The 26,162-nt window shown below is 42.8% G+C and overlaps 1 protein-coding gene across 3 annotated transcripts in view; it reads right to left on the minus strand.

Moving 5' to 3' along the window:
* Positions 1-25,673, minus strand: part of MYH10 (myosin heavy chain 10) — a 140,787-nt gene extending 115,114 nt beyond the window's left edge. For 2 of the 3 annotated variants that reach the window (XM_084863897.1, XM_084863899.1), the window contains exons 1-2: positions 25,653-25,673; positions 17,429-17,804 (exon numbers count right to left, since the gene is read on the minus strand). In XM_084863897.1, the coding sequence (XP_084720023.1) occupies positions 17,429-17,773 (345 nt within the window). In that variant the 5' untranslated portion in view covers positions 17,774-17,804; positions 25,653-25,673. Of the gene's footprint in view, positions 1-17,428; positions 17,805-24,886; positions 25,152-25,652 lie in introns of those variants that run through there. The other variant, XM_084863898.1, reaches the window with a different exon arrangement.
* Positions 25,674-26,162: the final 489 nt, after the last annotated feature.

The raw sequence follows: 26,162 nt of genomic DNA on the forward strand, positions 1-26,162 counted from the left end.
CTGCCATAAAAGGTTAAGTGATCAGAACTATCTCTGTAGCTGTTCTCTTTCCGAATCTCACAAGTGTAGGCTGTACCGCGGAATGGCCTTCCTCACCTGGCTCAGGGGGACGGGAGAGGACAAAAGGCAGGAAGACCCTGCCCTCAGGTCACTGAGCTGGGCCGTCTGCCTTCCAGCCTGAGCCAGAGCTCTTGCCAAGCCTTGCTGATCACTTAGGTCTCCAGAATGCGAGCTCTCAGAGCAGAGCACACAGCTCACACCACCCCGGCCGACTCTTGGGCTTCTCACATCAGCACCTTGGCTCTTCCTCCCAAACCAAGTCTCTCATCTAACTAGCCTGGCCTCTCTGCCACCCCTACGACAGAAAGGCACCGAGAGAGAATAAAAACAAAGATTGTACTGAGGGGGAGGAAGCTGAGGAGAGGCAATCTGAATATTTTGTTATTGAGTTTTATTTATATAAAGTTAACACACCATAACTATACATCTTAATGCATTTTGATATACATATCCTCATTTTTTTTCATTCAAAATTAGGTAATAGTCTATCATGAAGCTACAGATTATATATTTTACTTTTATAAGAGGCAAGTAGACTGGCAAAAAACAAAACAAAAAACCTCCCAGAAACCTACAATCTATATATATGACATGGTAACAAATCATAACAATGACATTTTTAATCAGAAATAATTCACTTGGCTCAGTGGTTGAACCAGGAGGTCACCAGTTCGATTCCCAGTCAAGGCACGAGCCCCGATTGCAAATTTGGGCTGGATTCCAAGTAGGGGTGTGTAGGAGGTAACTGATCAATGGTTCTCTCTCATCATGATGTTTCTATCTCTCCCTCTCTCAGAAATCAATAAACATATATTTAAAAAAATAAAAAATAAAAATCAAGAAATAATTCCAACATATGTCTACCATGTGTTTCTGAGAACTAGGATTAAAAAAAAATGAATAAGTCTCACAAATATGAGTAAGTTGTCAAAAAACAAGGTTAAATAGTCATCAGTACTCTGCTTGCCAAAGGGCCGTAATAAGTACTTAAGTGGAAACATTAAATTTAAGTGCTTAAAGAGGCAGCTTATATCCAGAAAATTAGCTCAAATGTTGAGCTCCTGCCTAAGTGATAACTGAATTGACACCCTATTACTTTTGTCCTTCCCTAAGGCCCTCGGTAAGAGGGTGATATGTTAAAATAATTTCTTTGATACCTTAAAGTTTAATTAAACTCCACCTAAGTATTTAAGGACATAACACAGGTCCTGGCTAGGTAGCTCTGATGGAGCGTTGTCTGATGCACCAAGATTGTGGATTCAATCTCTGGTCAGGGCACATACAAGAATCAACCACTGAATGCATAAAGTAGAACAACGAATTGATGTTTCTCTCTCTCTCCCTTCCTTTCCCTAACATGATGACAATAAGTATTCATTAAATAAACAAGACAATATATTAGAGAAATTATAAATAGAGAAACTCCCCTGAAGCAGACCACACTGGCCCCAGGCGCTGAAAGTCAGGGCCATCCTGTCCGAAATTGTAAAACGAGGAACACAAATTCAAACCTAGATGGTCTTTGATGTTCTTTTTAAACACTATTAGGTCAAGAGGGAGCATAAAGCAGTCCCTATTAAAATATTAGGAGCATAAAACTAGGTGGGGGGATATACCCAAGGCAGAGTGAGAAGTCCAGTCTAGCTGCAAATTGTTTGTACCCTGAAATGAGGCAGGAGCCAGAAGGTCAAACTGAACAATTTGAATGTTGTCCTCTATAGATGATTAGGTATCAGAGGCTCAGCAGGGACGGGTGATGGAAAGAAAGAAGCATTTTTGAAAATGTATAAACCTGGCAGCCATGTGGGAAATAAGAGTGAAGGGGCAAGAGGTGAGAAGCCGGAAATGGAGCTGCTGATAACAGCCTGGCCCAGGCACAGCCAGATGAGAGAAAGGCAGTACAAATCGGAGGGGGGATGAGTCACGGGGAAAGCTGGGTGGAGAGGCACCGAACTCAGTAACTCGGGAGTGAGGAAAACCACTAAGATACAAGTTAAGGACTCCAAGCTTGAGAACTGGAAAGGTTACTATTGGACAAGAACAATGATTTGATTTGTGAGGAAAATAATGAATCCCCTTTTAACATTTTGAGTTTGCAGTTCGTTAAAAAGGGATTCATTACAATAATAGATTGCCTAGGGAGCAGTTGGAAAGAAATACTGAATTGCTAAAAGCCATGAGAAAAACCTGAAGAACTGCAAAGTTTGTGTGGCCTTTAAGACCCCGAGTAACATTATATACATAAGAGAAATACAAAAATATTTGCACAAAATAGTTAGCAATTTTCAAACAGGCTATGCCGCTCTATGTCTCCAGCCTCCATATATGCTGATCACTCTGCCAGCCATGTGCATCTCTTTTCTAGCGCTGAGAAATTCCATCCATCCTTTCAGTGTCAGGCCTCTGTTTACGAAAGCAGCGATAGTGTACACATGATTTCATAGGTTCCGAGTATTAGAGAGCCAGGAAACGAGGCAGGGGCAATGTCAGCGAAAGGGTGAGGGATCAGGAATGGGGGACTGACCTGGGAGCACTGTGCAACCTACACCCAGCTGCAGCCCTCAGAAGACACCATCCAAAGAAAAGAAAGGAAGAACAATGCTCTCACACCATCTGCAAACATCCGCACTTAGATAACATTCCACTTAGATAACATTCCGTGTGTTTAAGAGAAAACAAACAATTCATGTGTGTTTATGGGACAACAAACAACCCTATGTAATAAGGAGATCATTATCTAGGATCTGGAGAAAGAAATTACCTGTGGAAATTATCTACAAAATCAGCTAAAAGGAAACTTTAGAAAACTGTGTTATAGCTGCAACCAAATTTAATAATAATATGGATTCTACATATCGGAAGAGAAATGCATAAGGAAAAAAGAGGTGACTAAAGCAAGGAAGAACTGTAAGGAATAATCTGAAATTTTAAAAAGTTAAAATCCACAGTGGGGAAAAAGGGTCGAATGGATATCAGGAAATCAAGTGATAGAATGGACACATTCTCAGAAGGTGTCTTTCTTTCCATTAATCTTTATTTATTTATTTATTTATTTATTATTATTATTTTAATTCTTTATTGTTGAAAGTATTACATGTTTCCTTTTTTGCCTGTTGACCTCTCCCCATCTGCTCCTGCTCCCCAGCACAGGCCCTCACCCCCCCATGTGTCCACTGGTTATGCTTATATACATGCACACAAGTCCTTTGATTGATCTCTGACCCCTCCTTTACCCTCCCAGCATTGCAGAAACAGACCCGCCCGCAGCCTCGTTGGGAAGGATGGCAATCACTGAGGGTCTTCGGTGCTAGTCCCATGGCCTGTCCAAAGAGTTCTAGAATGAGCTTTTTGTCATCCAGAGCCTCAAATTACCCTCACAATTTCTGATATACAATAACTGAAATACAAGACAAAATCTGGATCTCCTGTGAGCCTAATTTTATTGCCGTGTATTATTAACTTGGATAATAATATTTTCAAATAATAAGACATGATTGAGAATTCTGACAGAGAATTGGAAACTATTAAAAGAAAACTCAAATAAAAATTCTAAAATTGGAAAACAGAATAACTGGAATAATTCAATAGATGTGTTTAACAGCAAATGAGGTACAGCTGAAGAAAGAGTTGACATTTTAATTAGAAGCAAATATCCAGACTGAAGCCAGGGAAAAAACAGGAATACAGAAGAATGGGACAGATATATGGGATATGATGAAAAGGTCTGAAAGACGAGGTATCTGATTCCAAGAAGAAAAGAGAGAATGTGGCAGAAGCATATCTGAAGAGATAAAGGCTAAGAATTTTCCAGAACTAACAAAAGACATCAAGCCACAGATTAAAAAATGCTATGAATTCCAACTAGAATATGCTAAAAAAAAAAAATTACCTTAGCACATTAGAGTAAAACTGCTGAAAGCCAAAAGCAAAGAGAAAATTTTATAAATAGCCAGTGGGGGAAAGAGATTATCTTCAAAAAGAAACAGCAATAAAACTATAAGCTGAATTCTCAACAGAGAGGAAAAAAAAAGATGAAGGGAGAACATCTTCATAGGCTGAAAGGAAATAACTGTCAGCTTGAAATTCGAAATCCAGGGGGAAAAAAGAACTTAAAAAATGAAGATGAAATATAGATACTGTCAGACAAATAGAGACCCCTCTCTAAAAGAAAGATAGAAATGAAGAGATGTAGAAAAAAATAAAGAGCAATAGGAAGTACATGAATAAACCTAAATAGACTCTGACCAAGAAGGAATAAGCCTCTTGCGGGATTTAAAATACAGAGAATTAGCCCAGCTGGTGTGGCCCCATGGGTAAGCATTGACCTATGAACCAGGGTCACAGTTCGAATCTGGTCAGGGCACATGACCAGGTTGTGGGCTCGATCCCCAGTCGGGGACGTGCAGGAGGCATGCCAATCAATGATCTACTCTCATCACTAATGTTTTTCTCTTTCTCCCTCTTCCTTCCTTTCTGAAATCAATTAAAAAAATTAAAATAAAATACAGAGAATAGACAGCTGTGGCATATAACTTTGCAAGGTGAGGAGTAATTGGAGTTCAAGTGCTCTGAGGTTCAAGTTAACACTAACGTCAGACAACGTTGCATTACTAAAAATGGAGATCATGATGATTCACTGGAAAGATATAAACATTCTACATTTGTACTTATGTAATAACATAACTTCAAAAATATATAGCAAAAATTGATAGAACTAAACAGAGAAACAAAGATTTTAACATAGTAAGGAACAAGCAGATAAAAAACTGCGAGAACATGCAAGATTGAATGACACTGCACATATAAGAGACACTGCATCCAGTAACTGCAGCACACATGTTTTTCAAGGGCATGATGACCTCTTATTTAAACTGATCACATGATGAACTATGCAGCAAGTCTAACATATTTCAAAGGACTAAACTATTCAGGTTATGTTCTCTGATCAAGGGGAGATTATATCAGAAATAACAGAATAAACCTAAAAGTCCCTTTATGTTTGGAAATTAGCAATTTACTTCTAAATAACCCATGGAAGCAACAAAGACATCCTCATTATTTTGAACTGAATGAACAATAAAAACGCATATTAAAACTTGTGGAATACTGCTATAGCTTTTACTTTAGAATGAAATGTATAGCCTTTAAAGTATATATTAGACCAGTTGAAAATAACAAAACAGTGATCTAAATCTCCATCTCAAAAATGAGTGAACAAATTAAACCCACAGAAAGTACTGTAAAAATCTCTCTATATAAAACCCTAATATGTGGAACAACCCAACAACCAGTCGCTATGACGTGTGCTGACCACCAGAGGGCATGTGTGGAACATGGAGTCAAGCAGCAGAGTGCAGAACATGGTGGGCATTGGCTGCAGTGGGATGATGGAGCAGGTGAGCAGGGATGCCAGACCAAGGTGGGGTGGCGCCAATCACTGTCACCAGGACTAGCCTCTGGTGGTTAAATTCTTTGCTCCCGTGCACCACAGTCCCACCAGGTGCTCACATCTACTGTCAGCGCCAGCCCCACTCGCACCTGCTGCCAGTGCTGGAGCTGTTGCTCACACCCACTGCCAGCTCTTGGCGCCAGTCCCAATCGCTCAGCGCCATTAGAGGGTGCTAGAGGTGGCTGCCAGCCTCAATGGCCCCTGAGGGATTCTCCACCTCCCCCTGCTCCTGAGGGGTGATCGTGGGTGCAAGTGGGGCCAGCGCTGTCAGCATGTGGGAGTGGCGACGACGGGAGTGGGGCTGCCCTGCCGGCAGACGGGGGCCCAGGGGCCACGGGAGGAGGGACCGGCGGGGGGCACAGATGATGGGCCAAGACCTGCCTCTGTGCCCACCAAAACCTTGTGGCCCACAGTGCCTTTCAAGGTGCAAGAATTCATGCACTGAGCCCCTAGTATAATATAAGCAGAGCCACTTTAAAATGGCAGCGTCAGCTACATCCCAGAGGAGCTGCCCAGTAGGTCTTTTGCCTCAACCCTTCGGAATGTTAAAATAGGGCAAATAACCAGCACTTATCTCTAACAACTGTTTGCAAAGATAAGGAGAAACCTGATATGACTACCAGACTGATGACTTCCAGATGGAAAAGTAAAACATTTTTAGAATTAGAGCCACTAGTTAGTTTATCTGCACCTACAGAAATGCCTTCTGCCTTTCGGTGTGACTTCCTGTCCCTTTCTCATAGATGGCCCGCCTTTGTCTCCTAATGGTATTCTATTTGGGCTAATGTCTAAGGCAGTGCTTTGCAAACAGCTATTCTTTTTTGATCTCAAGAGAAATGCTTGTAGTCTCTCACTCTGGCCTTTATTTTTAGGTTAACAGTAAGGTTGTGGCCACTTAATGAGAAGGATACACCTGAGAAATGTGTTGCTAGGTGTCTGCATCCTAGAGTGCATTACACAAGCCTAAGTGGTATGTACGGCCTACTCCACATCTAGGCTATATGGTGCAGCCTATTGCTCTCCAGACTCCAGAGTCTAGAGGAGGAAAAATAACTTTCTCTCTTAATGGGTTTGTGGCTGAGACATCCCTGTGAGAAGAGATTGAAAGGAGAAAACCAAAAAAGTTTAGTAATATGTATACCTCCTGGGTACATGTGAGAGACCAAGGAAAACAGTAATTTGATGAAATGACTGAAGTCACTACCTTAAATGCCATCTTCAGCTGAAAGCAAGAGGACAGCCCTAGCCAGCTTGGCTCGTGAAGAGAGCATCAGCCTTCGGACCAAAGGTCCTGGATTCAATTCTGCTCAAGGGCTCCTTCTTGGCCTGGGCCCTGGTTGGGGCTTATGCAGGAGGCAACCAATAGATGTGTTTCTATCACATCGATGTTTCTCTCTGTCTTTCCCTCTCTCTTCCATTCTCTCTAAAAATCAATGGAAAAATATCCTCAGATGAGAATGAAAAGAAAAAGAAAGAGGATATTGGGGTGGGACAAGTCAGTTATGGGAGGTTACCAGGAAAAAACACAGTAAACAGGGTAAGGTTGTTCTGCAGATATAAATCTGAATTGATAAGAGTTTCCAGAAATAAGGTCATCCCTCCCGACCTGGTACAGGAGGGAGGCGCCCTTACTAATGGAGGTTCCCCCTACAAATTTGTTACCTTTACAAAGGGCAACTTCTACTTGGTTTTTCAGAGCTTCTCCCATATTTACTGCTTCTTAAAATTAGCCTGAAATAATCCTTATGCCAAAGGCACATGCTTTGCGGTGTCAAATCCTGCTGCCCTATAAGCTCCTAGGATGCAGACCTGTGCACCTTGCTACTGTACTGAATACTCAGGCAACTGTAATGTAATGGTAAGTCTCTGTGAACTTCATTGCACATTACACATCACCATCTCACTGGGTAATAGGAATTTTCAGTTCCATTATAATTGTAATCTTATGAGACCACTGTCATATATATACACTCCATCACTGACCAAAACATCACGTGCAGATGATTGTAGAAAAAAACACACCCAAATGTGTGAAGGTAAAGAATAAGGTGGGTAGATGAAGGAAGGAAGAAAGGAAGGGAGGGAGAGAGGAAAGAGAGGATCAACAAAGCCATAAGTCTGTTCTTTGAAAAGACTAGTAATACTGATAAATCTCTGATGACCATAATTTAAAAAAAAGGGGGTAGAACAAATTTTAGTATCAGGAATGAAAGTGAACATCACTACAAATGGTGTCCTAAATGGTTACTACAGAAATAAGGGTATTATGAACAACTTTATGCCAATAAATTTGAAAATTTAAGCAAAATAGAAAAATTCGTAGAAAAAATTATCAAAACTGATACAAGAAATTTAAAATCTGAAAAGTCCTACATTTATGAAAGAAAAACATTCCCACAAAGAAAACTATGTTGTTACTTTAAAAAGAAATAACATCAATCATATCCAAACTCTTTCAGAGAACACACAAACATAAAATATTACTCAATTCACTTTATAAAGCCCACATAATCTTGATAGCAAAATAGGACAAGGACACTGCAAGAAAGGAAATTTTTAAGTCAGTCTCATTTACAAAAATACAGGGTGTCCCAAAAAAGTATATACACACTTTAACAGCTGATAGCTCAAATTAGAAAATGAAATGTATTTTAATAAACACTGCCTTTATAATAATTCCAAGTGTGTGTATACATTTTTTGGGAACACCCTGTATATAAAATTCACAACAATCTATATAGATAAAAGCCCCGCGGCAGAATGACCAGATTGACCTGTGGCTATGAGGAGCACTGCGGCAGCCAACTAGCCTGATCCGGGCCCTGATCAGCTCCACCCCCTCTCCCCCCTGCACTCAGCAAGCCTGGCCCCTGATTGCCCCCAACACCCCAATTAGGGGTGGAGTTGGCCAGCCAACTGCCCACAGCCCCTCCTCCTAGCCAGCTCCACCCCTAATGAGCCCCCAACACCCCAATCGGGGGAGGGGCTGGCTAGCCAACAGCCTGTGGCCCTCCTCCTGGCCAGCCCCATCCCCAATCAGCCTCCAAAACTCTGGCTGGGGGTGGGGCCAGCCAGCCAACTGCCCGTGGTTCCTCGGCCTAATGGGTCCCCATCAGGAGGAGCCGGCTGGACCCCACCCATGCACGAATTCATGCACTGGGTCTCTAGTAACAACATAATCAGAAAAATCACACTGTCATCCATGCAGGATAAAAACTAAGAGTAGAATGAAACCCCCTTTAATCTTATAAAGGAATATTCAAAGCAAAAATCATTCTTTAAAAAAAGATTTTGAGTTTAATTTTCAATTACAGTTGGCGTACAATATATTAGTTTCAGACATACAACACAGTGATTAGACATTTATATAGCTTAAAAAGCAATGATCCTGAAAAGTCTAGTACAATTATTAGTGTTATCACTATATTCCCTATATTGTACTTTATATCCCTGTGACTATTTTTATAACTGGAAAATTGTACTTCTTAATCCCTTTCACCTTTTTCACCTATCTCTCTAACCCATAAATTCTCTATTAGTTTGTTTTTTGGATTCTATAAGTAAGTGAAATCATATGGTATTTGTCTTCCTCTGACTTATTTCCTAATATCATCTAGGTCCATCCATATTGTCCCAAATAGCAAAAGTTCCTTCCTTTTTTAACGGCTGAGTAATATTCCATCGCAAACATCATTCTTAATGATGAAATGCTCAAAGCTTTCCCTCTGAGATAGGAATGATATAAAGATGCCTCCAATCATTACTTCTATTTAACATACATTTACTGAATGAAGATCCTGGACAGCGCAATAAAGCAAGTTAAATTGTGAATGGGAGAGGGGCTTTGTAGCAAGCCTGACAAGCTCAGTGACCATGTAACCTAATCACATAGGATGATCTGATCATAGATTTCCTAACTAGGCAGGTCATGAGACATAGTCATAGATTCTTTAATAAAAGGTCAATCTTTGCCTTAAGGGAGCCCTGTCCATTGTTTTTGTGCATCTAAGATAACATACCCTTGGAATATTAGTAACCATCTTTTCCAGACCTTTCAGAGGCATTAACCATCCACCTTCACAGGACAATCCCCAAAGCTCATTTTCTTGTTGTCCGTACCGTCTCTATTTACTGTAAAAGTTAAATGTCAACTATCCTGTACCCACTGATGTAAAACAAGTATGTATCTCTACACTTTGCTTTTCATTCAATCCTAGAGACACCTCCCCCTTGCTTTCTCCCACCTCTTCAATCTATTACTAATGGATTGCATGCAGTCTTCTCCTTTGATTCTAAAGTAGAAAAAAGAAGTGCAAAAGTGTCATTCTCCGGAGCATTTACTCACTTGTTTGAGATTTTTATTGTGAGTTGGTCCTCAATTTTTTGGCTCAAACTTTTATAAAATTTATCTATAGGTTTCGACTTACTTTTGTCGACAAAAGAACTACATAAGAATTGGAGAGGTAACTGTCAGTATTTCCAAAAGAATATACAGCTTAACTATTATAATTAATAATTAAACTTACTAAGGTTAATGATTATAAGGTCAATATACAAAAATTAATTGTAAAAAACATAGCAACTGTATTTGTACATAATGGTAACAATTAAAAAGCAATATTTAGGACACCATTTTAAAATAGCACAAAAATAAAATCAACAAAAGATGTACATGGTCTCTACAAAGGAAATAAAATATATTGAGAAAAAATTAAAAAATAAATAAATAGGTATACCCATAAACTACAAGACCAAATACTATAAAGATCTCATTTCTCCTCCAAAGACCTATAGAATCAATAAATCCCAAATTTCCAATAAGGGCATATGTGAGTGTGAGCTATAACAAACAAGACAATATCTACTGGCTCATAGACAGGCACACAGACCCATGAAACATACTAAGGAGTCAACAAATTCATGAACACCTGGTTTATAACAAAGGTGGCACTTCAGAGCAGTGAGATAGGACTGTTTCAGTAAACAACACTGGTCAGTTGGAGAGCCATTTGGGGGGGAAAAATATCAATCTTAAACTGTCCACAAAATTCAATTCCAAATGGATCTGAGGCTGACTTAAAAAAATAAATATAATTGCCTTGGTTAGTGTGACTCAACTTGGCTGGGCATCGTCCTATGCACAAAAGAAGCATGGAAGGGTTGTCAATTCACCTCCTGGTCAGGGCACATGCCCAGGTTTTGGCTTGATCCTCTCATAGGGCAGATGCAGGGGGCAGCCAATTTATGTTTCACTCTCACATCATTGTTTCTCTGCCTCTTCCTCTTCCTTCCTCTCTCCCTAAAAATAAATTTAAAAATCTAAACATAAAATCTATATAATAAAAGGCTAATATGCAAATTGAACAAACTTCAGAACGACCAGTCACTATGATACACACTGACCACCAGGGGGTAGACATTCAATGCGGGAGCTGCCCCCTGATGGTCAGTGTGCTCCCACAGAGGGAGCACCGCTCACCGAGAAGCCGGGCTCACGGCTGGCAAGCCCAGTGGTGGTGGCAGGAGCCTCTCCCACCTCCGCAGCAGCGCTAAGGATGTCTACCTGCCAGCTTTGGCCCACTCCCCAAGGGCTCCCAGACTGTGAGAAGTCACAGGCCAGGCTGAGGGACCTCCCCCAAGTGCAAGAATTTCGTGCACCAGGCCTCTAGTTATATGTATAAATCAAACTCCTCTCTCCTCTGACTTCAAACTGAGTTCAACCCATGGGAGACATTAGCAGGAGACTGAGGATGGGAGAAGGTAAGGACGGGTAATTTATTCCTCAGGGCAGGGGTCCTCAAACTTTTTAAAGTGGGGGCCAGATCACGGTCCCTCAGAGAGCTGGAGGGCCGGACTATATGAACTACTAATTCCTACTGTAACACCTCGGCTGCGCTCACTGCCCAAAAAACCTGGCGGGCCGGATCAGACTCCTCTGCGGGCCGCATGTGGCCCGCGGGCCGTAGTTTGAAGATCCCTGCCCCAGGGTCTTCCCTGCCAGTTGTCATGAGTAATGGGCATCCCTCTTTAGGGACCACAATTCCTATCAGGAAGCCCTTTCCATACAACTATCCTCTCCCGGTTGAGGTAAAGTTCTTTCCTGTTGCTTCTTTAGACATCAAGCTGTATCAGGGGCTCTCAGCCATCACTACAGCTGGATATTGTACAACTAGCATGTTTTCTAAACTCTATCCACGTGTTTCTAAATCGTCCCCTTAGTAAACTCTCAGAATACCTAGTTTGAGGGCCTTCTGCTTCCTGCTAGACTCTGACTAAATTAGGCATTATCTAAGAAAGCTCAAGATATGAGTTAAAAATATGCATATTCTCTCATACAGGAATCCCATTGCTAGTTCTATACCTTACAGAAAAGCATGCTTATGTGCACTAGTTACATGTTCAAAGCTGTTCACTGAAGCAATCAATGTTCAAAAACATTTGGATTGAAAAAAATGTTCCAGTTTCAAAACTGGAAAAAACAAATGTCCAAAAACATTTGGATTGAAAAAAGGGTCAAAGATTTGAAATGGAATATTACATTCAAACAAAAATGAACAAAATATTCAAACTTTTTTATTCCAGGGCCCTTTTATACTCTTAGAAAATGACTACAAAGATCTTTTGTTTTATATAACTGTTTTTAAAATGTACATGTATTCATTTTAAATAACAATGAATATGTGTTAATATAAGTAACATTTATAAAGTTAACTATGGTTTCTAAGAAGTAAAAAGGCTGACACTGTTTCATATTTTTGCAAATCTTATCTGCCTTAATAGGAAACACAATTTTCATATCTGTTTCTACATTTAATCTGTGGTGATATATATATATGTATGTTTTTTTGGTTGAAGTATGAAGAAAATCAGCCTTACACAAATATATAGTTGGGATGAAAGAAGTAGTTTTACACTCTTTTCAAGTAATTGTGGGTGTTCTTCTTTGATACTACACCAAAACTCAACAAGTGATAATTTCTTAAATTAAAGATCAGAGGCAATGTACCTTCTGAAACCGTATCAATTAACTTTTCATACTGTTTTCATTGAAATCCAATGTCTTATCGTGCATGTTGAATGAAAACTATTACCTATGCATGATTTTGTAACATCTACACACATCACTTGTAAAACATTGGCTCACTGAATTATGCAAGTCTTCCCAATGATGACATTGCACCTCTATGTCATAATCACATTTGTCTATCGAATCAGAAAGGGTAAGTAATGCTCTCGAGTTCACAGTGATAGACACGAGTTTCTCCAAATTTTAATTTTCATGTGAAAACTCAAATTTTATCATTGGCAACAAATACCATCAGTTATTTTCTTTGAAGTGACAGGCTCACTTTATTCCTAAGAAAATATTTGCCCAACACTGAAGTGGAAGTAACCATAGTTTATCTATCAGCCACTCTATAAAATAAAAATGGTATTCTAATCATTTTAAAAGTAGCAAATTTAGTCTGCAACTTAAATAATGACATGCTTTTCCTCAGGGCAACCACCATAGTTCAACACACACAGAAGTACTTTATACATACTTAACATTTCATCATATGAAATATTCAAAAGACATGGACACAAGGGTTGAGAATTAATAAAACCAATAATTTATCTGCTTTATCAAAGACATTCTTCTTTTATTATTATTTTCTTTTATGAAAGCTGGGGACAATGAAACAAGGAAGGGCTTAGGGTAGAAGCAACAGGAGAGAGCATAGACGGGGCTGCTCTGGGTCTCAAATGGGCAGATGCAGGGTAGCTGTCAGCTCTGGAAAGTCAGAGAAAAGGGGGCCTTGGAGACAGGTTGGGGGGTTAGCCTGAGGCCAAGCAGGGCAGTCCATTGCTCTCCTGGTTGCAAGTCTCACCTGCACTCTTAGAATTTAAGAGGAGCATGCCTGAGAGGGAAGCCATGGCGTGTTCCCAGGAGGGAGAGCACTATCAAAGACATTCTTGAGTGAAACTGAATTAAAATGACCACTAGGTACAGTTTGGGGTCACCGCCTTTATTCATGATAACGTGTTAACGGATTTTCCTACCATTGTCTTTTCACTGTTGACATCACTACCAATGTCAACAGTGAAAAGGGCAAATGATCATGAAGATAGTTTTGACACAGGGGTCCTGGGAAAGTCTTGGGAAAAACCCTGAGTCCATAGACCACAATTTGAGAACTACTAAATTATTCCAACACAAAGCAATATGGATGATCTTTAAAAGGTAATGCTGAGCAAAAATAAAAAAATAAAAAATAATATATATTATTTATTATAAAAATAAATAATATATATTATTTTTTTTATTTTTACATAAAAATAAACAAACAAAAAACCAAATAAATAATAAAAAGAGGCAGACAAGGCTACATAAGATTCATTCACAAACAGGCAAAACTCAACTATATAATTATATTATTTAGGAATGTATACTTTGTTGATAAAACAGAGATTTTAAGATACTTCTCAGTAATTGATAAACCAAGCAAACAAAAATAAGGCTATAGAAGATTTCACTAATTAAAATCTTAGTCATATACAGACAGAATAGACCTTCAATAAAAGAATATACCTTCTTTATAAATACATATAGAACTGTCAATATCTATATAAAGCAAGACTCAGAAAAAACAAAGAATGTATTATATGGACTATATTCTTCGACTGCAATGCAATTAATTTAAAAATAATAAAAAGATAGCCTAGCTGGTTTGGCTCAGTGGATAGAGCACCTGCCTGTGGACTGAAGGGTCCTGGATTTGATTCTGGTCAAGTGCTTGATCACCAGTAGGGGGATGCAGGAGGCAGCCAATCAATGATTCTTTCTCATCATTGATGTTTCTCTCCCTCTCCCTTCCTCTCTGAAATCAATAAAAATATATTATAAAAATAAATAATAAAAAGACAACTTAAAAATCAACATTTAGAAGTTTTAAAAGTATACTTTTAAAAGGTTCATAGATTAAATCAGAAATCATAATAGAAATTAGAAAATATTTAGAACTAAATAATACAAATATTACAGAACAGACTGTGCGAGGTGAGCTAAAACAGTACCAGGGGATACAGTCACAGTATTTAAATGGCTTTACTAGGGGAAAAAATTAATATTGGATGATAAGTTGTATGTCAGGGAGATTAAATACAAAGAAAATATAAGGAAACTAAACCTGTGAATAACCAACTTATTGAAAATTATGGACAAGATCCTCCCAAACCCCCACTTCTGAGACTTTAAATCTTTAAAAAAACAAAACAAAACAAAAACCCTCAGATTTCCCTTTTTTAAAGACCAAGGGGATCATGGTTTGAAAGGAAACTTGGAAAGTCCCTCAGGTTATACATGAGTTGAGTGGGGAAAACCCAAACACAATAAAAGATACTTGCAAAGTTGTGGAGTATTATAAAGCATGGCTACAAATAAAATGTCTTTTCTTTCACCCCTTCTCTTTATCCCACAATCTCTTTCCCTTTTCTAGTTCCCTCCTCTCTCCTGGTTGCAGGAACCTATAGGACCCAAAGTGGGGAATGAAGTGAAGACTGGCAGAGCGACTCTGGCTCCATTCCACAACGTTTTGGTTGTGTCGTCACACTTCCAGCCTTTCGCAAGTCACTGCACCAGACACCGTCCAAAATTGACCCACAGCTCAAATCTTTGCTCAACATTACGATCTGACCACATCTCTTAGTTTTCCATGTTTCTCCTCTCCTTCACGGCCATTATCTTCACTCCAGACCCCTTTGACTTGTTTGACAAGAGAGAAGAGAAAGGAGCTGTGCCAGCAGTGGAGACACACAGTGGTCAGTCTCTCCTGCCTTCACAGACTTTGGTAAGTCTACAAATGTGGCAACACCAGGAAGACAAACAACCCAATTAAAAAATGGGCCAAGGACCTCAATAGACACTTCCCCAAAGTGGACATGAAAAAATGCTCAAAGTCACTGATCATAAGAGAGATGCAAATTAAAACGACAATGAGGTACCACCTCACACCTGTCAGAATGGCTACCATCAACAAATCAACGAATGACAAGTGTTGGCAAGGATGTAGAAAAAGGGGACCTGCTTACGCTGCTGGTGGGAATGCAAACTGATGCAGCCATTATGGAAAACAGTATGGAGTTTTCTCAAAAAATTAATTATGGAACTGTCATTTGACCCAGTGATCCCACTTCCAAGACTATATCCTAAGAAACCCGAAACACCAATCAGAAAGAATGTACCCCTATGTTCATAGCAACGCAATTTACAATAGCTAAGATCTGGAAACAGCCAAGTGCCCATCAGCAGACAGTGGATAGAAAGCTGTGGTACATTTATACCATGAAATACTATCAGCAGTAACAAAGAAGGATCTCTTATCCTGTAAGACAGCATGGAGGGACCTGGAGAACACTATGCTAAATGAAATAAGCCAGTCACATAAAGACAAGTATCACATGATCTCACTTATATGTGGAATCTAATTAACAAAATAAACTGATAAACAGAGTAGTTCCAGAAACATGGAAGCATGGAACAGACTGTGGAATCTTAGAGGGAAGGCGGGAGAGGGTGGGTGGGTGGGAGGTGATCAACCAAAGAACTTTTGTGCATATTTAAGCATAACCCATGGACACAGACAATAGGGTGGGGCAGGGGCATGGGATGGGTTGGAGGGGGTCAATGGGGGAAAAAGGGGGAGATATGTAATGCTTTCAATAATAAAGATTTAAAAAAAAAATATGGCAAAACAACATAGCCAAAAATGTGGTCACTATACATATTCTGTTATTCTCTCCTCCCCACCCACCCTACCTCACAGCAGAGGTGAGTGGGAGTGGGGGAGAGAGAGACCTTCGGGCTTCATTGAAATTTCTTTGGCAAAGGTCATGAATGAGCTATTCATTTCTCAGATTTTTCCCATGGCTAGCTCCCCTCCTATCAGTCAGATTTTAGCTCAAATGCTACCTTCTCAGAGTGTTTCACTGACCTGCTGTGGGCTCTCTCCCATTTCATTTCCTTAGAGGACGTATCACGAAGGCAGGAACCTGTCCTGGCCACCACACTCTCCTCGGCAGGAGGTGCTCAGTACATATTCACCAAATAAATAATTCCTATGGTGGAGCTCGTTCTGATTTGTTGAAGTTCTGACTTGTGAACGAGCTTCAGTATCACACTCTTGCATAAAATTCTTTTCCAAATCCAGACCATTACAATGTCAACTTTTCTGTCTCCTTCTCTTCATTCTAAATCTAAGTTCTATCTATACCACCTTCTTTAAATCTTTGCCAACTCCATCTACCATCCCTTCAAACCTGTTTTGTCATTCTAGATTTTTTTCAGGCCCTGGCTTGCGTTTTCCCCTCTTCCTTACCCCTTATTATTTTTCAATGACTTTTATATGGTCAGTGACTACAACATTTGTATGTGTCAACTGCTAACCGCAGGACAACCCCAGCCTCAATCTCACCCTGTACCGTTTCCTCTTAAAAACCTCAGTCTCATCTTCCCCATTCCCCTGCACCCAGTGACCTGGTTCTTGCTCTTCACTGAAACGTCTAAGCTTGCACCCCTCCACTTTACAATTCTGGGTTTACACAGCATTTCCTACTAATTTGCTGTCTGCATCCTACTATTAATGCAGCTCTTAGTCCCATATAAACTCCCTGGTCTTTCTGCCACATGCTTCCCCTATCTTATTATATTCCAGAGCACTACCACAAAAGTCTTCACATACCACCCAGTATATTTCATTTAAAAAAAAATTTAAAGCAAAGCAAGCCTTAGGATAAGCAAGAGACTATCTTTAATAGAAATAACAATGTTAAACAGAGTGGGTGAATAGTCCACATTCTCATTTGATTCTGACAGTATGTATAATTTACATTAATCCCCAGTCAGCACACTTCACGTGATTATTTAGAGGGAATACTTACATAGATAAGACCTGAATAGTAACGATCCTTCAGATTATGTAAAACAGAAGCTTCATTCAAGCACGTCAATTCTGCCATATCCTCCACCTTGGAAAACTTAGGTGGGTTCATCTTCTGAATATCATCTTTGTTGACCATTGCTTTCTTTCCATTCTCTGCCAACTCCACCATAACTTCATCTCCCCGCTCTTCTTTGATACTAGCTGCCTCAAAACCATGGCGTTCGGATGGAATCCACACCAGCTTTTTCGCCGTCCAGTCAGCCTGTGTGGCAGGGTTGTAGATGACAGCCCTGTCCACAAAGAGATACCTCTCTGGATCTTCAAGTCCGCTTCTCTGTGCCATTGTAAACAGAAGGATCCAAGAGCGATCGCCTCTATGAAAAGAGGAGGAGGATAAAGTTAGATGCTTCACAATATAAAATGAGCCCTGGACGATGTTGGCTCAGTTGTTTGAGCATCATCCTGTACACCGAAAGGGCGCCAGTTCACTTCCCAGTCAGGGAACACGCCCAAGTTGTGAGTTTGATCCCCAGCAGGGGGCATGCAGGAGGCAGCTGGTCAATGTTTCTCTCCCATTGATGTTTCTCTCTCTCTTTTTCTCCCTCTCTCCCCGCTCTCAATAAACACACACATATATAAAATTATTTATATTTATATATAGAATTCACAAATTTTACTCCTTTGGTAAAAGAAAGCATAAACTTTGAGTTAAAAATCAGGGGTATTCCTCTTTATGGCCATATTAATTTAGTTTCCAAGGTAAATTTCAGGAGTGACCACAAATTAGACTCTGGTTGTCTGAAGACCTCTCAAGACATGCCCTCAGTGACCGAGGGCTGGAAAACAAGCAGAAGGGAAAAGCAAAGTTCTAGTTTGACTATTCCCCCTCTTCATCTCCTCTTTCACCCTCACCACAAATTAAACAGAGTTAACAAAGGAAAGGAGAATAAAGAGGAAGAAAACAAAAATTCATAATAAAAAGCCCATGGAGTGGTACCAGAATTTGTTTAACCACCGGGATATAGCTACAGAACACATGAGGGATGACAGAAGAGAAAGCATCGGGTCTAAAACAAGCCTCCCATTCCATCCTCAGACAACAGACTCAAAGTTCTTCCTTACAAATACACCAAGTCAGTTTCCCTATAGCTCGTCTATGTCAATGTGGTCTTAATGTGATCGAGTAAGGCCACAGAGGAAAAACGTGACGCGGCTTCACGTGACAGCCTTTCAAGTATGTGACGGTAGCTATTCAGGTCTCCACTCCCGTCCCTGCAGCTGCTCCTACTCCCTCCGCTCCTCTTCAGCATTCCATCGTTCATCAAGACTCATTCCACCACCCTGACTCCTGCCTCCAAACAGACTCCATGTGCTTATGCCCCTTTAGAGAGCGTGACCAGAAGCAAACATATTATTCCACCTACAGTTCCCCCAGCACCAAAGGAAAAGGAACTGTAGGGCCACACGAGGGAGAGCTGTTCATGTATTTGAAGACCTAATCAGTGTATCTGTCCTCATTCACTGTTGGCTCAGAATGAGCTGTCAGCCAAACCTCCATACATGCTGCTCTAAGTTACCTCCCCTCCTATACTTGTGCACTTGGCTTCTTGGATCAAACGACAAGATTTTACATTCACCACTCACCTTTCTGATGAGACTCACTTATCTCCTTTACAACATCTTTTTGGAATCCAGCACCATCATTAAACACTTTTGTTATTACTCCAAGTTCCAGGTGGTTAACAAATTTCATAAGCATGGATGCCATCCATGACTTCATCCAAATCAATACAGAAGCCAACTGAGTACCTACTCTAGCTTTATCAAATCTTTCCAACTTCTCCCAGCCCCCCAAGTGATGGGGATTCTTTATAGGCAAGTTAGAAGGCTGAAAGGTTAACCATAAAACAGTCCAAAGTTGTTAAAGAGGTTCTTAACCTTGATTCCATAGTCAAATTTCCAGCTGAAATGGTATAAAAAAGTTGTACACTCACTTTATACATGTATGTACGCTTTTCAAAAAAGAGAACACTCACAGCTTCCTTCAGATTCTGTGTCCTAAAAAATTAATCACTGATATTGGGTGCAGATACTACCCCTTTCGCTGCTATTGAGAATTTACTAGAATCAAATAGCTAAGATTCTTCAGAAATTATTTGTTACAAAGTAATAATGCATCACGAACATCCATGCATGGTCCTCAAACTTTGGCATGTGCACTGGCAGCACCCACACACTGCCTGGCTGCATCCCCAGAGTTTCTGATTTAGTTAAATCTGGGGCGGAGCTTAGGAACTTGCATTTAAAAAAAATTTTTTTTTAAAGTCTTTACGAAGATTGTTTTTTTTGTTTTTTGTTTTGTTTTTAATATATTTTATTGATTTTTTACAGAGAGGAAGGGAAAGAGATAGAGAGCTAGAAACGTCGATGAGAGAGAAACATCGACCAGCTGCCTCTTGTACCGGGGATGTGCCTGCAACCAATGTACATGCCCTTGACCGGAATCGAACCTGGGACCTTTCCGTTCGCAAACCGACGCTCTACCACTGAGCCAAACTGGTTTCGGCGGAACTTGCATTTGCAACAAATTCCAGATGATGCTAATGCTGCTGATCCTGGACCACACTTTGAGAATCATTGCTCCAAAGTTCTCTGGCTGCCATGGTGAGCCACTGTTACTAACAGGTATTTGAGGTAAAAACAAAACAAAGTTGAAAACCAATGTTCCAGACTAATTCATACTGAGATTTAAAGACTACATTAATGTTTTAAGGATAATAGACATGGACAAAAAAAAAAAAAATCACAAAATAAAAAAAGTCACAAAACATGTAACATTAAGACTTCTATTAATAAAATTGCTATCATGTTTTTTAAAATTTTTTATTTCTTTTCTTTTTTTATTAAATTATTAGCTAACATGTTTTTTAATTAGCATTTGCCTTCTTACAGGAAATATTTATGGACACATGTACAATCTAAAGAATGGTTTCAACCTTAGCTGGTTTGGCTCAGTGGATAGAGCATCAGCCTGCAGTCTGAAGGGTCCCCGGTTTGATTCTGGTCAAAGGCACATGGCTGGGTTATGGGATCAATCCTCAGTTGGAGGTGTGCAGGAAGCAGTCGACCAATGATTTTCATCACTGATGTTTCTATCTCTCTTTCCCTCTCCCTTCCTCTCTGAAATCAATAATATATTTATATATTTTAAAAGAATGGCTTCAAAAGACCATTACTCTAGGGACTACTCTATAAGATCATTAACAAGTATTCTGTCTTCCCAGCTGCTATACTAAACACTGTAAGGAGGAGGCATGTCTTTGAAGTGGGACTTATCCCAGATGAATTAAGAGACAATCAGACACACACTCTGATTCAAGGACAGTCTATCCAAAGCAAAAATACCCAACTATAACAAAATATGATAAGTTATTCTTAATATTCTTTTTAGGTATTAACTGTATGTCCCATATAATACTTGGGAAACTGTCTTGCTGCCAATCGGCACACACACATTTCTTTACCTTTACCTTGGGTATGCTTAAAGTTTTTACTATAAATTAGAATAACTGGTCATTTCTACAGCAGGCTATTTTTTTCAAAGTAAATTATGTATTTAAAAATTATTTTATCGAATTGTACATCTTAAATTTATTAGTACTTTTTTTGTGTAGGGAAGTGCTTATAATAGTTCCTACCGATATAGCTAAATGATTAGAGCCTCAGCCCACACACTGAAGGGTCACAGGTTTGATTCCCAGTCAGGGCACATACCTGGGTTGTAGGTTCAATCCTCAGCATAGGGAAGCAACCAACTGATGAGACTCACATCAATGTTTCTCTCCCCCAACTCCCTACCTTCCACTCTATCTAAAAGCAACGGAAAAATAGTCTCAACTGAGAATTAACAAAACAAAACAAGAAACTCAATACATCACAAAAGTGTAATTACAAAATGTTCCTTGTTTTGTGGGTGGAAATTTTATATATACACACACACACACACACACACACTTTAAAACAAAGGGAATAACTATTCCTGGGTCTTCACTGGGAAGTGGGATTACAAATTTTTACTTTTCCAGAGTTTTCTACAACTAAACACTGTCAGGACATTTCCTATTTCTTACTATATGGTAAGCACTCAGACTAGTCCTGGATCCAAGGAGGTAATCTATACCTACTGATCAAATAGTACATGAGTGGTCCTACCCTCATTTCTCCTCCACAACCAAACACCTACCATTCCTTCAAATCCTGGCCCAAATGACACCCTTTCAGAAGTTCTTTTCAGGTCAATCTGGCAACTGAATCCTTCTCCTCCACCTAACATTTTGTGCTGCTCTTCTGGCATTTTTCTTGCCCTCTTGTGCATTGGCCAAGAAAGCTTAGCAGGTAGTAGGTACTCAAATCATTCTTTAATTGCTAGTGTTCATTAGGCCACTGAAGATTTTTGTTGTTGTTCATTTTAATTCTTCATTTGTGATTGCCAAATATGTTGTGTTTGTTTTCATTCCATTGTACATTTGGGACCCAATCTTGATAATACTGGTATTTAAAGTGAACCACTCCCAAATGCTTTGTCGTGTGGAAAGGATAATATCACAATATTTAAAATAGCAAGCGCTGTTGTTATATATCACTAATTATGGCCAGACACTATTCTAAGCAGTTTACATATATCAACTCTTAATCCTCACAAAGCCCTATGAAGTAGGTACTATTTATATCTTCATTATACAGATGAGGAACCTGAGGCACAGAGAAAGCCAAAAACCAGCCAACAAATAGCAGGGCTGGGCGAAAACCCAGAGTTCAGCTCCTGAGTTCATTCCACAACCGTGGAAGGGGAGAGGGAGGGAATTTTGAAGGGCATGATGTGCACTATAGACTGCCTCTCTACTAAATAAAAACCCTATCGATTATGGCTTCAAGAGTACAGGCTCGGCCAATAAACACACTGGCACAACCTAGGAAATGCTTTCTATATTATAAAAAAAAAAAAACCCCACAACTATACTTAGTGGAAAAATGAATAAATAGGAACCTCTTTGCAGGAGACACAAAGGTTCTTGGTGACATTTGAAATAACTGCTTAATTATAGTTGAATCATTTATATGTGTATGAATGAACCCCTATGGCCGTCATTGGTTTCAGGGCACACACTCCTGGGCTCCCTCCCACCGGACCATTTTTGACTTCCAATAAAATGCCACCCGGAACATTTCTCAACTGCCGTCCAGCATGTAGCAAAGTATGGATGCAGGAAAACAGTTAAATTTTATGAATATCTTTCATACACAGCCAAACAAAAATGGATAAATTTTCCGTGCTAGTGCACCCCTTTAAGACGGACACACTAAAACAGAAATTGTCCCAATTTGCGTAACACCACCGCTGAGGTCACTTGCACTACAGAGACCTGCTAGTCTATTAATTTATCAATATTCTGCTAAATCAAATGAGCACAAACCAAACGCGAAAGGGCACTATGGCTAGCCATGGCCTGCACCATCTCTCAGATAATATTTGTGTTACATATTTCTGCAATGTGAACCAGCAGCAGGAATTTTAATTTCTATAGGATGAGAAAGTACATAAGCCACAGTCGCATATAGTCTTTCACCAGACCTACGCCATGCCCTTCAAAATTTCCTCCATCTCACCTTCCATCCAGTCTGTCTTCATTGTAATGATTTCCCCAAGGAGCCCAAATAAAAAGCCAGGCTGTCGGGTCACATCCCTTTGCTGTAAAAGCTCGTGCCCTATCGCACAATGACACCATATGCTTTCCCCAGATAAGAACGGGGAAGAACTGACTGTAAGATGCAGAAGTATGGAGAAGCATAAAATGGCCCCTTTTCCAGAATCTGAGACAGACAGGGCATACATCAGCACCAAAAGCACGGGACTAAAGAAAATAATTAATCAGGACGGATTGATGGAGGAAATAAAAAAATAAATAGGTTAAAGTTTTCCAGAGTGAATACTATCAAGAATCATTGAGCCTGAGACTCAAAGAATCCTCAGTTTCAATGCTAAAAAAAACAAAAATCTCAGCAAAGCCAAAGTATTATATTTGGTATTATATTATTCAGCGAAAACAGCAGTCTTTGTTTCATTTGCAGTCTGGATCTACCCCGCCTGCTTCCCCCTACCCCACCCACCCCACCCCCTTCCACCAACCGCAGTGATCTTGAAGGGAGCTAGCTAGCTGCAGAGGCCCCGAGAAACAGATAACGGTCATAGGCAGAGGCCATGGGCAGAGGCCGCGGTGCCCAAACCTCCCTGGCCGAGCTCAGACCCACCGAGTCGCCGACCTCTCCTTCCTAAGGCCCCGGTTCCCGGGGAAGGCCGGCCGGGGGGCCTCCGAGGTCCCCGGGCCGCATCCGCCCACCGCAGGCCCACAAAGCCCGCAACCCGCCGGGACTCCGCGGCTCCTACTTCCCTCTGACCCCATTCCAGGCTGATTTTATGGGATCCGGGGGTGACCCCAGATGCACAAGGCCGGGAAGGCTCTGCGGCGAGCCATTCCCCAGATCCCTCACACAATAAAGGGATCCCGAAGCGAGGGCTGACCCTCCCCCCGGCCGCCCTGCTGCAGCGCGCCCCCGCCGCCACATTTCCCGCCTCGCCGCCCCCCACCCCACCCCCAAACCGCCGGGCCTCGCCCGCGCCCACCCGGGCCCCCGCGGGCTGCAGAGCACGTTGTAGGACGCCCCTCCCGCCCTCCCGCCCGGGAGCCGCGGAGCCCGACCTTCCCGGCTCCTCCGACCCTCCGCCGCCCCGCGCTTCCCCGGCCGCGCCGAGCCCCTGCCTCCGGCCCCTCCGACCCCTGGGTCCCGGGCGCTCCGGCCGCCGGCCGAACCCCCGGCGGACCCCTCACCGCACCGAGGGTGCCCGACCCGGCCTAACCCCCAGGAACCCACCGGGGGCCCTTCCCGTCCAGCATCTCCCCACCCCCAACCGGGAACGCGCTTCCCAGCCCGCCCGGGACCCCCACCCCTCCAGGGAGACGGACAGACTCGGGGACACCCCCGCCCGAGACCCCCACCAGGTCACCAGGGCCCCCAACCCCGGGCACTCGGACCCCACACGCCGAATCCCAGCTCCCCTCATCCCCACACCCAGATCTCCATCCCCAGCCCCCGAGGGGTCGTCCTCCCGCACACCCAGGCCCTGATCCCCGCAGGGGTCTCCCGCTCCAGGACCTCATTCCCCGCCCTTCCAGGGGGCTCTCCACCCATGGGGTCCCGTCACCCTACTCCCGGGTCCTTCCCCCGAGGAACCTACGATCCCCGCACACAAGCCCCTCTGCCCGGAGCTCCTCAGCTTCCCCCGCCCGCTCCCACGGCGGCTCCGCTCCGGTCCTCCAGGGCCAACGGGTGCCCGGCCCGGGGTCCTTCCGTCCCCCCCACACGCCGTCCCTCGGCCGCGGACAGCCGCGCCTCTCACCTTCAGCCGAAGATGGTGGCGCCGGCGCGCACGTTCCGAGCCGCGACCACAGCTCCAGCGCCTCAGTCCCAAACCCACCGCTGCCTCCGCCGGGCTCCTTTAGCACTGCTGCTCCGGGCTGCCCCACCCACCCCCGCCCTCATTGGGCCAGCCCCACGCCCGTCACCGCCGCCCCCAGACCCACTGGTCCGTTTGCGCGCCCATCTCCAAGGGAAGACGTTAGCAACGCGAGCGAAGCTACCTTCTCGAGGTCCGCTCCCTCCGCCCACCTGGAACCGCGCTCATTGGCTCCCGCGCCCAGCCCCGCCCGCAGAGGCCCCACCCTCATAGGCTGCGGCGCACGCCCGTCACAGATTCCGGGAGGTGCGGCCGGAGCGGTCGCAGGCGATTGGCTGGCTCGGGCAGAGATGGACAGCTGAGGCTGGCCGGGCGCCCTGCGATCCCGCGGGGCAGCGGATGCAGGCTCTGCTGGGGCCGCGGCGGTGCGGTGCTGGCGGCGGGGCAGGTGTGCCGCCGCCGCAGGAGCGCCGAGCTCCGCCCGGCCGCGCCTCGCCGCGGCGTCCGGCCGCCGCGACCACCCACTCGAGCGCCTAGATGCCCACAGGGCTCCCCGCCGCCGCCGGCGTGCCCCGCAGCGGAGCCGCTCCCACCGCAGAGTCACGGGCCCCCAGCGCTGCCGGCAGGGGCGGGGCGGGAGCGCGGTCCAGAGGCCTTACGTCACCCTGGCTGCGGGGCGGGGGGTGGGGACCGCGGCTTCGCGGCTCACCTGCAGTGGGGGAGGAGAGGCCGGGCTGGGGGCCCGCTCTGCCCATGCGCACTGCCTCTGCGGAGAGGGGGTGGAGGGGTGGTCCCCGACTGTGTTCTGCGATCCGGCCGCTGAGGTATCCTCGGTGCAACCTCCCCAGGTCTGTTGGGCGCCGACGGGACAGCTTTCCTGATGCCGCAGTTCTGATGTTGGCGAGGGGAGGGGCCTTCCCACCCAGCCTCCAGGCTGGGCTTGGATTCCTGAAGGTGAAACCAGCCGGCCTGGGAGAGAGGACTTGGGGGAAGGACTTCCTTCACCTCATTCATTCGTTCATCTTTCAACAGATGGAATTTCCTCCGTGAGAGGAGCTACGGGGAGGTTCTGCGGGGCTGTGAAATCACCTTCGGGCTGATGAGCTTCCCAAAAGCCTTAGAAACGTTTGTGACCTGAAAAAAAAAAAGAAAATAGCTCCAAAATAAGGAAACTGGAAAGAAATCAAAGGTAATAAGCATTTAATGGAATGCCTGCACA

Source organism: Pipistrellus hanaki (assembly GCF_964339955.1).
Source record: "Pipistrellus hanaki genome assembly, chromosome: 16".
In the NCBI taxonomy this organism is placed as follows: Eukaryota; Metazoa; Chordata; class Mammalia; order Chiroptera; family Vespertilionidae; genus Pipistrellus; species Pipistrellus hanaki.